General features: G+C 41.3%; 1 protein-coding gene across 1 annotated transcript; it reads right to left on the minus strand.

The window, feature by feature from the left end:
* Positions 1 to 14,823: 14,823 nt before the first annotated feature.
* LOC118120100 (homeobox protein engrailed-1-B) lies at positions 14,824 to 18,443 on the minus strand. The gene is made up of 2 exons (XM_035174803.1): positions 17,648 to 18,443; positions 14,824 to 15,297 (listed from the first exon to the last, which is right to left on the minus strand). The coding sequence occupies exons 1-2, from the start codon at positions 18,171 to 18,173 to the stop codon at positions 14,978 to 14,980; spliced, it is 846 nt and encodes a 281-aa protein (XP_035030694.1). The 5' UTR covers positions 18,174 to 18,443; the 3' UTR covers positions 14,824 to 14,977.
* Between the last annotated feature and the right edge of the window lie 1,337 nt (positions 18,444 to 19,780).

Here is a 19,780-nt window from a genome sequence, read left to right on the forward strand (position 1 = left end):
GGAAATGCATCCTTTCTGGTCTTACTGTTAAGGAGGTGATAGTCCAAGCGCAGGTTCCCATCCTTTTTCCTTACCAATACTATGGGTGATGCATATGGACTACTGCTCTCCCTAATGACCCAGGACTCCAGCAGCTGATTAATGTGAACCTTCACTGCTTCGTACTCTGAGGGAGGGATACGCCGGTACCTGTGCCGGACAGGAACCTCATTGAGCAGAGGTATGTCATGGGAGAGGAGGTTGGTGCAGCCCAAGTCACCTTCATGGGTTGAAAAGACTGATTGATACTTGCGTAGTAGAGAGTTTACACTGGCTTGCTCAGTCAATTCAGACAGATCCAGTGACTCTACCCTATCTGGCACTGAGGGGGCAACTGTATGGGAGGAGACAGTTGCCAAGGTTGACCACTCCTCAGTTACACCTGCAGGCAGGCTGACAACCTGGGCAGCATTCAAGACGCCCAGACTAGTCCGTGGGTAAAGGAGAACCTCGGTCGTCCCATCATTGACCCTCTGGGACATACACTGTACCCCGGACAACCTGTATAAGGCATGGTGAAACTAGCAACCCAGCTGGTAAACCTGACTCAGAGGGCTCAAACAGAGCACTTTGTCTAGAGAACTGTTCTGGACAGGTACTAGCAACCAGTTTCATCACCCCTCCAGGTATGCACACCGCTTGCTTGCCTCGGACCCTCACAATGCCAGTGTGGCCCCCTGGAGCCTGGGCGGCAGACTGATGGTACTGCTGCAAGGCCGCAATAACGGGACCAGGCGCCTGTGACACCGAGGGTGAATCAAAAAGAGAGGGCCCGAATGCGCCGAAGAGCTCTCGATAGCATTTGCGTATCACAATCATCCCCAAGATGCCAGGGACAGAAAACACAAAACCAGGGGGGTTTTTGACAACAAGAATCCCATAACGGGGCATCACCTTGCAACACAGTTCAACATCAAGCTCCAAGTAGCTGTGGCTCTGCAGCTCAGTGGGCTTCAGTTTCCCGGTTGGTGGGAGGAATGGGATGGTACGGTGGTGTGTGGGTTCGACCCAGCTACTGAATTAGCAAGGCGTTGAAACGGAGCCCGCTCACCATCACACTCCCGAGCAAAATCTCCAGGCTGCTGGCACCTTCTACAGATTAAAGGACCACCACGAAAAGTCTGCCCCTACCGTCTGGGTGAGCTGGTTAAGCTGCTCCTGTTGACACTTCATAAGGTCCATCAACTCACTCAAACCTGGCCCCGGTGGAGTAACATGAGGGGCGAGTTGAAAGCGACCCTGCACTCCATATTAAAGACCATAAGCTGATGGCAAGGAGGAGCTATGCTCCCTAGCACCCCCTGGAAGACCTTCCCTCTCCCCCCTAATTGCCTCTACGCGAAGCTCCAACAAGGTGACAATGGGCTGGCGTCTGACTAGTTGCTTGAGTTCCCAGCGAAGAGAGCTGTCAAGAACATGCTCCATGAACTGATCCCGGAGGAGAACATCTGCATTAGGCATCCCATCAGGTGCACACTGCTTAACCCGTGCCATTACAGCCATGAGCGCTAAGGAAAACTCTTGCAATATCTCTCCTTCGAGTTAGCAAGAAAAGAAAGCCTGCTGTAAGGTCACATATGACTGAGCACAACCATATAGCTCCTTTAAGATGGCAAAAAAATGGCGAGCACGCACACATGCCTGTATCTCCTCTATCCACTCAGCTATTCCTATGCCTGCCCTGCCATTAAACATGGGACACTTACGGTCTCTGGGAACCACAACCAGTCGCTCTGTGACAGCAGCGGCTACACTTGCAGTCGGGGCCTGACTAGCTGCACCAGAGGGAAAGAAAACAGCGCCACCGGGGTCCAACGGAGATGCAGCAAGCGCCTGCCGAAGTTGTTCGTTATCTGCCTTAAGCTGTAACACAAGCTCCCTGAGCTGCTGAATCTCATCCTCCATGCCGACGAGGGAAAACGGCACCAAAGTTCGACAAAATGGTACGTAGAGTTAAACCGGACTAAACACTGCTGTTCTGGCTTTACCACTGTACATTCACAACACTCAAACCACAGAGAAGACGCCCATCAATAAATAGTTCTACGAAATAGCGGAAATAACTAAAACACGTCTGCCTTTAAATGTGAAATCCTGCCAACAACGCCAGAATGTAGCGTGAGGGAATGCGGGGATAATGAGGGATTGCAACAACGCCGCCTGGGGAATTTCACCTCCAGGAACTAACTAAACTATTTTGTGTGCAACAGCACAGGTTCGTTTATATCACTGGGCAAGAGACGTGTTTTACTCGTAGAAAAGAACTTTAATTTAACTCAAATAAATTCAATCAACAAAAAGCACAATGAAACAAACAATCAACAGAACACAAATTAACATATGAAATTAAACACTTTAGACAAGAGCAAAAAGGACAGGGCTGGGACTTACCACAGCGACGAGAACCAAAGGAAAAAGGGAAGGATTAATAAACTAACCACCCGTGACACTCCAAACTAACAAAACGTGGGCCCACAGCACCTGACCAAGAATAAAAAGATAATTAAAACCTGTCACAGTGCTGATGAAAACAAAATAAAAATACAAAAGAAAACAACAAAATAAACCAAATCCAAACCAATATACACAACAATTTAAATGGGATTAGAAAGTTAATAAAAGTCAGGCGTCCCTCTGAGGTGGTCACTCCACGCTTCAACTCAAATGAGCGTGGAGAGCCACAGTGAAAGAGAGAGATAGAGAGCACTTCCTTAAAAATGGAGCACTCCCGTAAAAGCGTAGCACTTCCTTAAAAGCCCGGACCGTTCTTTACAGCCAGAACAGTTTCTTTAGAGCCAGAACCGTGCCTTCAAAGCCAGAACAGTGCCTTATAAGCCAGAACAGCAGGGCCGTCTGAAGCATGGTGGCCAATGACGGCCGACGAAGGAGCAGGGCCTCACCTTGTCAAGCCAAGGTACAGCCACACAGCAACCCGGAGGGTGAGAGTCTCCACAGCCGTAGCTGAATCAAGCAAGCAGATCTGCAACTGCGCCCTGAAGGTCCCTGGTGGATCAATCCCACGCCAGCGGTCAGCCGCACTGTGTATAGGGGATGTTTGACTTTTGCACTGGCTGTTGCGCCAAACGGCAACGAGACGACTTCGTCCACGCCAAACCAAAGACTCCGCCACAGGAGACGAGCGGAAAAGGAAGGAAGGAGAGCTATGCACGGCAGCTTCCTTAAATATGGGGGCGCATGATGTCGCCTAGCAACCAGCGCGCCATGAAAGCAGGTAAAGCGCCCCGCAGCAGCCGGTAGTTTCTTGTTTGCGGGAGACAGACGCTTCATTCTCGAGGCTGTGATTTGACGAGCCCTCTAACGTGGTGACGTTAACGACTGACGTGGCATCTTCAGGAATGGACATATTCACGAGCTGAGTGTAACGTTTTCAGAGTAAAACCTGACCTTTTCACTTTTGAAGCAGCGGTTATAACAGTTTTTAAATTGTACTTTACATTTATATAGGATGAGTAGGTGACTGAGGACCAGTTTATTCTTTCTGGTGTTAATGTACTTACATGATTCTTGCTGTTCTGGGTTTGTACCCTCATAGTTGAATTGCACTTATTGTAAGAGTGTTTTAATGGATTCCTGGGAAAGTTTAAGAACAACAAAAGGACAATTGAAGTCCAAATTATTGGAGTCAACAGCTTAGTATGCCATGGACATGTGAATATGAGTTTTTCCTGTAATTTGGGAGGACAAATATTTGGGACTTTGTCATGCGATGACACAGCTGATATGCTTTATGTGAAGCGCAGTGTTTTGGTGTCGGCAGAAAGACTTCTCTTAGAAAACTGTACAGTGGTGCCACTCTCTCCATTCCAACAGATTTTCTTGGATGAGCTTGACAGACATGCAATGTTAACAATGTATCATCAGATGTAGCCTGGAGATTGTATCACTGATTACACTCATTATAGCATACTTACTTATATCTATTCAAGCTACAATTTATGATTCTATAATTATACTAAGCCTGATGTATTTATACGAGAGATTTTCTTAAAAGGGAGTTTTTAAAAGGTGTAACCTCTGAAAGCCCCCAATCTTAGCATGGTAAAAGATACAGGCTATATCTAAACATTAGCCTTAACATTTGACTAAATAAATAGGCACATAAATGACAAGTTGTAGCATATGAGCTGGGGTACACACCTGCCCATTCACTCATTACAGGACCTCCTGGGCAACGCTAATAGCCTGCTAATTATCACACGAGCTTCTAAAACAAAATATAATATCGACAACCAGTGTCATTGTACAATGAAACATAACATCAGGTATAGGTGATTATAACTTACAGTACATTGTCACAAACGCACTCAAACAAGGATATTTAACACTATTGCCGAACGGATCAGCCAGGCGAGGGAGTTAACTACTCTCTAGGTAAGTTCGCTACTGAACACAAGCTGTGTGCATGCCCACATGGTCTCTATAGCAGATCACAAGTAATGTGCTGTAACATCGACCATGCTCCAGCAGAGACTTTTATACAGGCATATTGTCTGCAGGTGTGGTAGAGGATAGTGGAGCAGCAGAGTGCTTTACTTTTGGGTGTCATGTACAGCATTGGCAGAATTTTCTTCAGTCAGGAGGGAATTGAAAACATCCTTGTGGTTAAGGCCTTATGGAACTGAATGTTCAGTTCTTCCAGGATGCAGTGCATGGGCCACCCAGCCAGGATGGAGCTTCGGCACAGACACTGGACTTCTGATTCATACTTGGCTTGGAGTGAACCTTGATGGACTGGGGCTGCATTTTGGTATTTTGGTGGACTTCTTCCCCTGAGGACTCGGACTCACTCTGATTGCTAGAGACACTGTGATCCGCAGAGCCAGGAGGTAGATAACGATCACATGAGCAACAATGCTGAGATGCTGAATCAAAGGGCAGCAATTCTGGTGCAGCAGCAGCAGGGGGCAAGCAAAGGAAGTAATGGGAAATTTTTGTGTCTTAAATGGACAGTTCAATTAAATTACAGAAGTGGTATTTTGGGAAATATTATTAAATTTGGAATTTCTATGCCATAATTGTGATTGAAACAGTGATGTGACAGTTACCAATTAAGTTTATTAATGAATTAAAGGCTGTCATTAGCAACAACATCAATGTTGAAATCACCTACTATAATGACTATCTGTGCTAAACACTAACTCTGATAAAAAAAAGTCTGAGAAATCCTCTAAAAATTAGGAGTAAATGTTTATTTTTTTGGTTAATAGTTAAATTATTCCATTCATAACTAATTTGGAGGACACCTGTAAACAACATCATATAAATCTTTTTTTCATATGGCACTTACCTTGTTATTATTCATAATTGTTTTCCTCTAAGGACAATGCTAACATGTTTTCACCTTGCAAAGTTGTTGTAGTGGCATATTTGATTGGTTGTTTGTCAGCAGGATTGAAATGCTGAACAGATTTCCACAAAACTTGGTGGAAGAATGGGACATTGGCCAAGAAATAACTCTTTACTCTTTATCCAGAAAAAGTAGGATCCAGGAATTTTGCATTACTTTTCTTTAACATTGCAAGATTTTTCATTAATTCAATTCAAGTCAAGAAATCTTTATTATCCCCAAGCAATAAATAAAATGTTAATAAATACAATATCAAATTACACAGACTTATTTAAAAGGCCAATGACAGCAGGGGAAAATTCTGAATTTTAAATTAAATCTGTTCATCCTGCATTTAGGTCGATTGAATCTACGGCCAGAGGGAAGCAACACAAACTGTCAAAACAGTGGATGGCTTGAATTGAACAAGACTGATTGGGTCTTATTCAAAGACCTAATCTTATAAAGATCACCCAAACCAACAGTCAAAGGTAAAAGTGAACACTAACTCATAAAACAAGAATAAAAACATTTTCATAAAACTAAAATCAACATTGGTTGGTTGCTGGGTGGCTTTTTTGCGCACATCTGGTTGGCTTTTTTGCACTCAGCACATCCACATGGAACTCAAAAGTCTGTCTATTATCAATTATTGTGCCAAGATGCTGCACAACCTCAACAGCCTGGTGATTAAGCACCACAGCACAGATGACCGTATGATTCTTTTTAAAATCTATTGTCAGTTCTTTGGTGTTGGACACACACATGCGTATATACACACTGGGCCATGATCAGGGTCGTCAATGCTGAGAAGGAACAGGGTGACGGAATCCTTGGCAACCTAATTATGTGACGCTGTGCATGTTGGCTTTGACAGTCATTGGTGTATAAAAAAAATTAAATAGGCGAGAGCACACACCCCTGGGTCAATCCAGGGGAGGAGAAGAGAGCATCAGATAAACTCCATTGACCTTTACAAACTGTGACCTTACAGTTAAAAAATCCATCAGCCAACATATAAGACCAGGATTTATGTTGTCAGAATTCTGTAACCTTTCTGCTAAAATGTGGGGGTGAATGCACTTAAAAGCAGAGGAAAAATCAATAAAAAATTGTCTTTGTAGCCTCAAGATTTGCTCAAACCATGTTTAAAAGGGTGTATGTAACATCGTCCACGCCCCTGCCTGACCTGTATGCAAACTGGAGCGGGTCCAAATTTTCTTGGACTGTATTCAGGAGTCATCCTTGACAATCTTGTAAGATTACATGACAAGAGATGTAAGTGTGACAGGCCTGTATTAAGTGAATGCGCACCTTTAATTGTTGGAATGCTTCAAGAGACAAGGAACCCTGCAATGCTTGAGTGACCAATTAAAAATGAAACAGAAAATGTCCACCAACTGTACAGTACAATTCCCCAATAACATCAGGGCCGGGACATTTTCTTTCCTTTATGCTCTGTAAGAGTCCCAAGACCATGATGCTATCAACATGAACAGCATTGTGCTCAGGAACCATATTTTTTAAAATCCTCACTATAATCACTGACATTAAAACAATTATTAAAAAAATTCTGTTCATTGCCATTAAAAGAAATTGGACTGCATCCTGATCATGGAATCCACACCCTTCTCTGCAGGGTTATTGTCACTAAGCATGCTTTCCACTTTGTCCTTGTAGTTACATTCAGCAAGCTTAAGATCCCTTTTGACTTGTTTCTGTAGTTTCTTTGTAAATGTCTCTCCAAATCATTCCCTCTGGGTTAAAACTGATATTATGCTGGTTAGTTGTGTTTTTGACAGATTTGGAGACCCAAGGTTTATTATTGAATAAACAAAAATATATTTCCTGGTAATGACCAAGTCCTCACAAAAGAAATGTATGCTGTCATAGCCTGTGAGTTCATCCAGGTAATCACAGACATATTTGATCAAAGCCCAATATGTGCAGCATGGGCAGTCCAGAAGGGACTGGATAGACCAGACCGGAACTAATACTTGTTCTGGCTTGAGTTGCTTCAGGACCGATTTGTAGGATGGCACCAAATAAATAATGTGTGGTCAGACAAACTGAGTGGAGCTCTACACAGGGATTTACATCCTTACATTATTGTACAATAACAGAGATCGTGACACTTGGTGTGTGTCACATACTAAAGACTTTCCTAGTTTGCAGTGGTTAAGGTCACCCATAACCAAGTTTAGTGCATACAGCGCAATCTCTTGGAGCACTGCACTGTTTTCACCACAGTGTAATAAATAATAGGAATTCCTCTTGTAAAGAAAGAAGAAGTAGGGATATAGACAGGAGTTAAATGTCGTGTACACAGTGTTTGCCTGATGACTGCCGTTTTACACACCACTTTTTGTTAAAGGCCCCATATTTGACACCTTTCTGTGATTTAATTTGAGGTATTGGTACCCCTAGGATGATATATCAGTGGTTTAAAGTCGAAAAAACTGCTGCAATCTGTTTTTCTATGTCCTCTCTTCTGCCGAACAGTAACGTTGTTAGGAGGAATGTGCACGGACACATTCTTCTCCTTGCATCCCTCCACGCTGCAGTGTTTCTGCAGTGTTGTTTGTTGTGGTTAGCCTGTGGTAGCTAACAAGCTGCTAGCTCAGCAACAAGTCTGCTTGGTGTCGCGTTCGGTGTGGAGGGGTGGTGGTGGTGGTGGGGAGCGGGGGTGGTGGGTTCGGAGGCTGGACTGGTACCGGCTGGGTGGGGGAGGAAGTACGAAACGAGACGTTTAAATAACATATTTCTTAGAATGGACTGAGTGAAAAAGGCCGCGAAGTGACTGTTTTCATACTTTGAGGGTCCCTACTGACCTCTTCGAGTAATTGCGGATAGTAAAAGCCCAGAAAATGTATTTTACACAATATGGGCCCTTTAAAACATCGACACAAGCCTTGATTTACCGGTCACTGTGGGGTCTCAGTCAAGGTGAAAGAGTTTACTAAACCCCTCAATTTCCAGATCGGACTGTGAGTCTTGCCTGAAGCTCATCGATATTGTTGAAAAATGACTGAACATTGGCAACAGTGACTGTGGGAAGAGGTATCCGCTGATAACCCTTCCACTTAAATCTCTGTCGCACACCACCATGTCTCTATTTCTTCCTTACACCCGATGACTTGGCTCCCCAGCATCAGTTCCCCATAGAGGGCTCTGGCCAGATGATCTTCATGGGAAGAGCTGCTGAAGGATACCAAAGTGATACAGCAGCAGGAAAAACTTACTGCCACACTGGAAAGGCTCCTGGGGCACACAAAGTGCACCAAAAAAGTGACATAAAAGTGTCAAATCAATTAATAAGCCCATCACACTAAAGTGAGTCACTGCTATTGCTTCTTTCACACGTAGATCAATTAAAAAATAGGTGAGTGATGATGATCAGATAAGTCAGACAGGTTACAAACCACAACACACACTGTACAACTACTGCTGCGTGTCACCACTAACAGCTTCATTCATTCATCCTCGATACCTTTCCAAGGAATAATGTGTGGCAAAATCATTGACATATATAGGGAACAACAATAATGTTTTAGGAAGTAAACTCAAATCAATGAGCTAAAAAATGTTTTAAAAACTCTCCAAAGCAGAGGGGACTGCAGAATGTCTGATGGGTGTGTCACTGTAAGTTTAATTACAGTGACAGTAAAATTACCTTGTTGCTATCTGTGTGTAAGTCAAGTACATTATTATTAAAGTCTGAATTTTTCACACACCTCAATATTCTGGACATATTTTATTCCTCTGCCATTTTCTTGTATGATTTTAAGTAACACTAGCAAGGCCCTGCTAGGATATTGAAATGTGGAGCATATGACGAAACATACAAAAGAACCTGAAACACATTTGCAGACCTAATGCATTATAATCTAAGCTAACTGCTGTATTTTGATATATATATATATATTTCTTTTTATATATATACTACATCTCATCTTTCATGGTCACCTAATGAGGTGTGTGCGTGTGCGTGCGTGCGTGCGTGTGTGTGTGTGCGTGTGTGTGCGTGTGTGTGTGTGTGTTTATTCCTGTACTTTGTGAGGACCATTTTAAGCATAGACCCTACAGAGTGAGGGCCTTTTTGGAAAGTGAGGACATTTTGACCGTTCCTCCCTTTTTCAATGGGCTGTTGTTTAAGACTTGGTGTTAGGGTTAGGGTTAGAATTAAGTTAAGGTTAGGGTTAGGGATTTAAAGGTTAGGGTAAGGGGCTATGGAATGTATTATGTCAATAAGTGTCCTAACTAAGATTGAAGTACAAACATGAGTGTGTGTGGGATTGTGTTTGTCCTGATAAGAAGTGATTTTACACTGACACCTTGTGTGTGTGTGTGTGTGTGTGTGTGTGTGTGTGTGTGTGTGTGAGAGAGAGAGAAAGAAACATTACAATTTACATGCTGGTGCTGTGTTGTGTCTGTTGTTGCTCAGTAATTATAACAGTATCAGTGCTACTGTCCATCTCACCTTTAGTGTAAACACTATGTAGCCTTATAAACGGCAAGAATATGATAAGATTCAACATCACAACATGGTGCAAGTCTATTATTGCCCAGAGGAGGTGAGCATTTGTTCCTGCAACAGTATTTTCATTTCATGCAGATCAAAGCCCTAGCCTTGATTTGCAGTCTCTGACACTCTATGAAAATCTGCTCTGCTGTGGTGATGTGATGATACAGAAGCACAGGGCTTTCAAACAATTAAAAAATTATGCATGTGATAACAAAAATAATCATATAATATTAAACATATAATTTACATAAAAGGCAAAGGAGATTATATTTTTTATCTCAGATTTCAGATTGTTTTAAGAGCTTATTTACATGCTGCAGCTGGGGTTTAAATGTACCTTTTAAATGGATTCAGTTTCCTTTATTTAGCTGTATAAATTTGGAAATGTGAATATAAATGTGCTTTCTTTTAGAAATAAAAGAAACACAAAAACGTATAACAATTTATTACCCTAACCCACTGTTTCAGGCAAAAAAATTTAAAAATCAAGAACAGATAAATGTAAACCAATAAATATAGAGAGACTGATTGTACATAAAAGGAATTTAACATTTTTAGTAAGGCCTCTGAGGGAATAAAAAGAGACTATGGCTCCTTTCTTAATCATATTATTTTTACCATAACTTTTGCTACAATAATAATATTTTCTACCAGTTTTATCAAAGCACCAAATTCAATTCTAACATAGTGTATTTGACTGGTGCCGAAACAATTTTCATTCAGCCACATGACTACTGATGCTTTTGTTTAACAATCTTGGGGCTTTGCAAACAGATAATTTGGGGAAATGCCAGTAACTTCTTTTATTTCTTTAATCTTTGATGCTCTGAATATTGCTTATACTGCGTTGTGTGGCATGTATCCTTTCTCATCAGCATGATAAATTCAACTTTGTTGATTAATTTGCAGTCAGCATTACCTCAGACTCTTGAGGAAGTGCATTTGTGTAAAAATTTGCATCCAAGTGAGAGCCATCTGTGGACTTTCTCCGCCTGGTCCCAAAATCAGGGGATCCCTCGCTGGATTCAGCGATCAAGGGGGTTTGATGACGCTCCTAACACGCGACAGACGCAAAATGAAAAGAAAAAAAAACGTTGCGTTGTGCATGTGTGAAAAGCAAACTGCGGGTAAAGTTCGGACCAAATTTGCCTGACTTTTCAACTATCCACAGTTCATGTTTGAAAACGGCTTTTGTGGGGGATTCCCTGCTCAGCGCTTTAAATGGTGGTTCTGTTGTTGAGCAGCAGAATTGAGCCGCATGATGTGGTGCTTCTTGAAACACTCCTGTTTTAGGATGAGCTATGGTCTGTCCAGGGGGAAAAGGGGGTCTGAGACAAGGTTGGCCTCACAGTGGAGTGAAGTGTCTCTCCACTGGGGTTCAACCAGTGCGTATCTTTGGAGATTTCAACAGTTACAATAGCTGTAGCCCGAAGCTGTTTTTAGCATGAATAATGCATATCTTTAACTTTGGTAATTTTCTGCTAGTGAGCCAGTGAAGACACCATTATTGGGCATTAAAACCCAGATGATATTTGAAACACACACACAAACATTCTACTGGTTAATCCATGTGATTTACACAGTTAAGTGACACACATGCAACCCTCCATGTTTAGCAGCAGCATGGGAGGTTGCTTAGGACAGATGTGCAAGGGCAAGGGTGTGAACATTGGGGTTTTTTGTTTCTTGCTTTGGACTCCCTCGACATGACACCTAACTTCAAAAATGGTTGATGTGAACTGAACACTGGCTTCAGTCAGGTCGGACTTGAGTCCATCTGCAGAAACCAGTGTGATCCACTCATGATGTAAAATATTATCTGCACTGCTGTTTGATTAATCATATTCATCCTGCTGCAAGTGATCAGTGCTACAAAAAATAAAAAATATTTGAGTGGTCTAAATAAAAGTAAATTGTCTGGCTAAAATTGTATTTCACATCTAGATTTCTTGACATCATTTAGATCTAAGTGGATCCTTTAAATTTCTCATGGATATATCAGTGGGTTATCACTTTACATAGCCAGGTCTTCATCAGCAGGGAGAACAGCAGCAATTAATCTGTGTTGCCTCTCTGTTTATTACCTTCATTTGCATGTAAATAAAAGCTGCTTTATAGTCACAGGGCCGGCTGTGTGGCCACTGTCTGTACACACACAACCACAAACACACACACAGACACCCACACACACATACACATTGTCCGGCTTAATTGGTATTTGGATTTATCTAATTGCTTTGAAATTTGCATCACACACTGGTTTGACAGAAATACACGCTATGTTTTTCTCACGCAATTATGTATGAATGGAGTGAAAAAGCAGGGCTGGTTTGAATAAATTATATCATCCTTTCAATTTGTTTCTATTTGAAAATCACAGAGGCTCTCCATATGAAAGTAAACCTCCCGTTCTCCCTACTGATCTAAGGCCAGCAGCAGAATCGAAGAAAACAGGTAGAGGCATTTACTTTTGAATTTGACAAATTGATCTCAGCCTACTGTTATCTTCTGGTTTTTTTGGTTTTTTTTGGGGGGGGGTTCGAAAGAGGGGGGGATACTTTCTTTGAACAGACTCCAGAGCGATTATAGAAGAGACAAAGTATTTCTATAAGGGGAGCATGAAGTTATGGCTGACAGATGACCTGCAGGCTAGAGGAAATAGCTGGGTTTCATCAGGAAGATGCTCACTCGATAAGTAATTTGGCCTGAAATAATTACACAGTGGACTACTGTCAGAAGCAGCAACATGGCTCTCAGTTAACCATCCATCTATATCTTTCTATCTATCTATCTGACTGTTTGACTGTCTGTCCATCTATTACAATTGTAAACAGTTATATTTTTCAAACAATTTTGCTGCAGAATAAATTCTTTGTACAAAACCAGCTTCTCATCACTTAAGTTCCACAGTTCCATGACATAAACGTGATAGGCAAACAGTTGGAGGAAGTTGAAGTGGTGATTAATTTCAGTTCTCAAACTAACTAGAGGGTTTTTCAGTATTCCACATATCTTTTCCTTATTGGCAGTTTAAAATCACATATTTTCATCTCACTAAATAATGATCGACTACGTAAGGATATGTGCTAAAGCCTCCACCCTGTAGAATTAGAGAACAATAGTTCTACATTTATTTGGATTACAACAGCTGAGAAATGGAGGATTATTTTATTTGAAGACTGCTGCTATAGTTTTTATTAATACAAATCCATGTGCCGTTTTTTTAAGATATTGACATTGTCAGAACCTCACAGTAAACAAATGTAGTTGTCAAATACAATTTAGTTGGATAATTTATTATTTAGACCACTAAAGTTATTTTTGATTTATATATTGAAAAAAATATGAATAAAACATCATATTTATTCTGAATGTTAAAATGAGAACGATGGCTACAATTCATTTATGTAAAATCTAACCAAATACCAAAAATAGGAGTTAATGTCATGCTGAATCTGTATTGAAGGATTTAAAATCACAGCAGAATCATTTATTTTATATATTACGGTAATAATTTGCTATAGAACGTTTTTAAGATAGAAGCTTATATCTAAGAAGGCAGGTTTACGTAAATGGAAATGTGGAAAGAAATTAATAAAAAATACACAAAGAAAATCGAAATGACAATTTTTGTTTATATTTGTTTGTTTTATAACAACCTTATTTTTTAGAATATAGGCCGACATTTAGGCTGCTTCATCAATTGTATTGTTCATGATCTCCTATGAAATGTTGTTTTTTACGCCTCTATGGGGACGAGGGTGCAGACCGAGGACATGGCCTTAACCCAGCTGGGTATGACTGTGTTAAAAAAAGGGAAATTCCCTCTCCTGTAGATCCAGCACTTTTATCCGTGTGTTTCTATTGCTCAGGAAATGACTGAACACAGAGACGGAGAGGCAATTTCATGCTCTGCAACGCTTTGAACAGCACTGAAAGCAGCGCGTCTCGCGGTGTAAATCCATCTCCTTTCCAAAGACCTATGAATATAGATTCAGTTGTCCCAGTCACTCGAACAAATGCACTGCGCGCGCGCGCGCGCACACACACACATACACACACACACTCACACACACGACCATTTCTCCATTTATTAATTGAATATTCGGTCTAACCCGCTAGCGAATATGGGTCTGTCTGATTCTTGATGATTTATTTTTCTTTTTCCGTTATAAAAGTATCAATTCGGAAACGTAGTTTAAATGTACATATCCGAATCCATACACACGTTCTCATGGGAGCAGCTCACATATGTCTCACATAGTCTAATGCTGTGTGATGTGTCTGCAGATCTGTACACCTCTGTAGCTCTACCTGCCAAGATAAAGGCAACACAAGAGGATATGCGTTCCAGGGGCCAAATACTCCTCCATTTGCGATTCTGTGGTGTAATTATTTTTTCGCGCTACTAGGAGGAGGATTCCAGGAGAAAATGGACTCGTGAATTCATTTACTTATTTCCTTTAACCTATTTAGATAGGTCTGAAATTGTTCCGACTAAAATATTGTTTGGCATCTTAAACTATAACGGTACAATGTCTGGTTACTAAATTTGAATTGTAAATCCTAAATAATTATAATTATTTTAATTATAATAATGTGAACTAATGTGTTTAACTAAGGCCTTAACTTTGCAGTATTCCTATGATATTCCTGAAGGGATTATGATTCTCCTGCTAAGAAATGATTTTTAACTGACACTGTGTGTGTGTGTGTGTGTGTGTGTGTGTGTGTGTGTGTGTGTGTGTGTGTGTGTGTGTGTGTGTGTGTGTGTGTACTCAGGAGGGAGAAAATATGCGAGGAGGATGAGGTATTTTTCTTTAAAGTTTATGAAAATGTCCAATAAATGTTTAAAATAAAAATCTTTGGTTTTTGCGGAGACAGGTTCCAGGAATAGTGTTTCTGTTCGCTCTTGTCCGCAGAAGAGGAGGAGAAGAAATGGAGCCACAGACAAAGCCTGCAGTGAAGAAAACCCTTTCCGTACCCCCCATCTTCATCATTAAATAAGATACTATGTATTTACAATGTACAGAGTGTGTGAAAGAGAGCGGTGAGGACCGGACATCTCAGTCGCTGTCCTCCTTGTCTTCCTGTACGGTGGTGGTGGAATGGTTGTACAGTCCCTGCGCCATCAGCTGCAGCGCAAGCCCGTTCTTGAAGCCGCTGGCCTTTTTAATCTTGGCCCGCTTGTTCTGAAACCATATTTTGATTTGGGACTCGTTGAGGTTGAGCTCCTGGGCCAAAGACTGCCGACGTTGCTCCGTAATGTAGCGGTTCACCTGGAACTCCGTCTTCAGTCTCTGGAGCTGCTCGGCCGTGAAGGCCGTGCGCGGCCGCTTGTCCTCTTTGCCGCTTTTCGACTTTTTCAGTTTCCGTGTCCTTGGGCCTGCAGTAAGGGCGAAAGGACGGGAGAGCGGAAATAAATATTCAACGCATATTGATAATTAGATATGAAAAATAAAACAACCAAATTTTTCCCCCATCGGCTTGTGTGTATGTCCTTGTAGGCCTTTTATACACTGTAGGCCTATACAGAAAAATATAATATTTTATCCATTGTAACATTGTAATATTATCATTATTATTATTATTATTATTATTAGTAGTAGTAGTAGTAGTAGTAGTAGTAGTAGAAGAAGATGAAATGATGAAATGAAACGTTGTACAGTGTGAATCAGTGAGCAGATAGAGACTGTGACCCGGCTAAGGCTGAAGCCCTGCTCTATTTTATTTGTGTGGTACAGTCACGTAAATCATGATGCTAACATTCACACACATTTAACGGGCTTGTTTATAAAGAATAAAAATCTCGGACTCTTCATAATAATGAAACCAAGTTAAAGATAATCCAGACCGGACGAGGTTTAATTAAAAAACACGCCATCGCTCAGACCTCTTCAGAGTAGTAAATTAACGTTTACATCTGGATTCTATGCAGGCTCTTTGTTAAGACATCTGTTCTTAATGAACAAAGCAGGGCGAACAATGTATAACAATTATTATTACTATATGATTTTCATCAGTAGCAATAGGCTGTAACAAAATATGATATTATATATAAATCACAATTGTTTTTATTCCTAAACGTTTTGCTGCTTAGCAAGTGTTTGTCATTATCTGCCTATAAAGGAGAGTTTCAAACCACAGCCTTCACTAAGGGGTCAAAATCTGCTTTTAAACTTGAAAGAAATATGGAGTGATATGAACATTTTTATCATATCACCTAATTATATATATATTTAACAAATTAACTCGATAAGGTTCAGTGCGTGTCTATTTCACAAATCTATGTTTATATTTTGGTGAAATTAAAAGCTGTTCAAATCAAGAAGAGCTCGATTAATTCTACATATTTCCTGTTGCGAGACATGGATCATTTACCTTTAATTCCATAGTCTTTTGTTCCGCCGTGCATCACTGGCAGCGGCTCTGCTCCACCTCAGCCGCCTCTGGGAGAGGACAACAGAGGTGGAAAAGACAAGAGCCCATCTCCCAGCGATTACAGGGGGAAAAGCCTTTATAGCAATAGAAAAGGTTTACTGTCGATTCGCACATCAAGACTGAACCAAAACATGTGTCACACAAAAGCTCCGCTGTCATCTGTACAAACTTAATCCTAAAGGATCAATGCTGCCAGCTGTATGTTTAAAATGACCTACTGTGTTTACGAGATAGGTACGTGTCTCAAATAATTTGTGTCAAGCTGCAGGGTCATGCCATGTCATTCACTCAGAAGTTGTTGTTTACAAGTTCTAACTTAAATTGATATATACGGAAATCTGAGCTGTTTATTTTACTTGACATCTATTGCACTTCTGTCCGTCCTGGGAGAGGGATCCCTCACATGTGGCTCTCTCTGAGGTTTCTACGTTCTTTTTACCCTGTTAAAAGGGTTTTTTAGTAGTTTTTCCTGACTCTTGTTGAGGGTTAAGGGCAGAGGATGTCACACCTTGTTAAAGCCCTATGAGACAAATTGTGATTTGTGAATATGGGCTATACAAATGGATTGATTGACTTGCAACGTAAAACACAAACATCTGCAGCAGCTAGTTTATATTTTTTGTTATTTTGCAAATGCAATTAAAATAATTTGTGAGAAAACCCCAACAGAAAAGCACTAATTATAGGTTTTAAACAGAGTTTTTTTTACATGCTGTTCATTATTTACAACAATGTGTTACAGATGTTTCATTGATTCCCCGTTGAAACGTGTCGTGGCTTGCTTGCGTCCAGGGTAAGCTCAAAACTAACTTAAAGTAAATTGTTATTCACATTTATTTTAGGTTATATTTTTCTCGTTGACGGGAGATTACATGCAGTGTATTATCTAATAGGTTTGATTAAATATTTTCTTTAGGAATCTAAATACTAGAGGATTCAGTAAAAAACTGTAAGGAATCAAAAGGAAGGTTAACTTTGAGCTGGCAACACAAATGAATGTGTTTACACATTTTCATTAAACGACACCAAATCATCACCGTCGTATTTGATCGTAGGATTAAAATGAACGTTTTTTAATTCGCTTCTGTGTGTATTAGAGAAGTTAAATAACAATAACAAAAACATTTTACGAAATGTGTTGGATGCAGTTTATGCTCGTGTTTTTTGACAGAAAACGAAACATTTGAAGCTTGTGTATACCAAACTGAAGTGAGATCAACGTGGTATTATTATCCCTCCGTTTTCACAGGAACTGGACGCTCACGTTTGTTTTCTTCATTAAACTATTGCCTTACCAGATGAGGGCCTATCCGAGTACCGGGTGCAGTAGACCCAGGCAGGCCACAGCAGCGGCTGGGTCTCAGGTGTGGGCGCCCCGGTACCATTCAGCACCACAAGCGAGGAGGAGGTGTTCTCTCCGTCCCCTCCGCCATTCCTCTCCTCGGCTTTCACACTGCTGTTCCCAGTGGAGGCGGCAGCGTCTCCTTCGTCACTGCCAATGTTCTTTTGGGGACTCACCAAAGAAGTCGAGGAGGTGGAAGACGAAGTGCTGTCAGTACTGCAGTTAGAGTCCTGACATGGTATGCTTGGTCTGCTGCGGTCCCGGCCGGAGGTGTGCGCCCTCTCCCGTGAGACAAGGCCGTGCTCCTTCTTACTGCCGAAGTCCGGTCGTAGAATGGTGTCGATGAAAAAGTTGGTTGTTCTGTGGGCCTGCTGGGCGACCTGCAGAGGCAGTATGGGCGGCGAGGGCAGGCTGGGAGAAGGGGAGACGCATTCTCCCTCGCTGCTATCCGTACTGTTCAGATCCCGCTGCTCCTCCATCGCTGCTTCTCTGAGGAACGTGGTTTCTGTTTTCTCAGTCCTCTTCCACTTTGTGGAACTGTGCTTGTATCCAAAATGTTACTACAAACACCATAACATACTAATTTTCTCTCCGTAATGTTGCTGATAAGTGCAATTATTCGCAAATTGTAGACATCCTCGGTGCTCGGGGTATTGTTTGTATTGTTCATTGCTCTCACACACCCACAGTGCTTCACCGCTTTATGACAGTCGAATCTTCACGAAGTCCTCATATCGCATCACCATGCAGGCATACTGGCACACACGCACTAACTGGAGACGCATGTTTAATATCCAAAGTTGACTGGGCCAATCACCGACCGGGACACTTTTGGTCATGGGGTGACGACGTCCAATAATCTTATGCGTTTCTGAACAGAGGAGATATTTGGAGCAGTGGGCAGGCTTCACGAAAAAAAAGATTATAACTGGCTCGCACCTTCAGCATTGTTGTTGTGTATCTGTTACAACCTTATACAGCTTAAAGAGAGGAGAACACACACACACACACACACACACACACACACACACACACACTAACGTCCTACAGCTGCGTGAAAGCCTACGTCACAAACCAGCTCCCATTTCTCATGTTCAATACAAACTCAGATGTACACCTGCATTTTCATATGCGATCACTCAAAACGGGCACAACTGCAGTTTGATGCACAATCCACCTCTATCGTTTTATTCTCCACTGTCAGGCTGCGTGGTTTTCCCGGCCGATCTCTGAAAAAGCGCACTCTTATCTCTTCGCTCCGTAATAGAGGACTGCCGGCGGATAATTTATATGTTTTAATTACTCCTTATTCACCACCTGGCTGCGGGAGAAAAGATATTCAAAGCTTGTCACCGTCACTGCGCCAACACTTCATCACAATGAGCGAAAAGTGGACCGATGGAATAATATAATGCACAATAAAGGTGCATAAAGAAAAAAAGCTGATGAGCAGCCCGTCCAGGAGAACAGAGACTGCACGAGGAGACAACTTGATTGGTGTAATCCATATTAAGGCCTTAAGTCATATCTGTTTTTTGGTGTATGTAAGAAGGCCCAAGAGCGGTTCTTACAATTAAGGAAGCGCTTTTTTCTTTTGTGCTAACCATGGCAAATATGTCACTACCACTTTACTGTGTATGTGTACATTGTTGTCTGTAAAAATGCAGTACAGCCTAAATCACACAAACACACACACCGAGAGAGAGGGGGAGAAATATCCTTTCACTTTACCCTTCAATTTATATTTAAGAAGAAGATTCAATGTGAAATCACCTGTGCTTTCAACTACAGGGAAGATGTACATAAATAAGAGGATACCAGCGAAACACAACATATAAGACCATTTTTTACAATGTCTTGTTTAATTTTCAAGTATTGTTACTATTGTAAAATAAACACATCATACAAGCCAAATAAACTCTGGATAAATTAATGTACCATTATTCTCCTAATGGCAATAATAGTAACACACTGCTATTGCACTTTTCAAAACAACAAGCGATTATTTAACTAAATTAACCCTTATTTATGAGATGTGACCCTCGAGAAGCTCTAACATTCTGCAGTTACTAACATGGCGAAACAC

Source organism: Hippoglossus stenolepis, chromosome 13, assembly GCF_022539355.2.
Source record: "Hippoglossus stenolepis isolate QCI-W04-F060 chromosome 13, HSTE1.2, whole genome shotgun sequence".
In the NCBI taxonomy this organism is placed as follows: domain Eukaryota; kingdom Metazoa; phylum Chordata; class Actinopteri; order Pleuronectiformes; family Pleuronectidae; genus Hippoglossus; species Hippoglossus stenolepis.

Bases quoted from the DNA above. Each gene is read 5' to 3' on its own strand.
- LOC118120100 (XM_035174803.1), bottom strand. From the start codon at position 18,173: ATGGAGGAGCAGCGGGATCTGAACAGTACGGATAGCAGCGAGGGAGAA. The intron at 15,298-17,647 runs GTAAGGCAATAG...CCCTTACTGCAG, and splicing joins CTCGGATAGGCCCTCATCTG to GCCCAAGGACACGGAAACTG.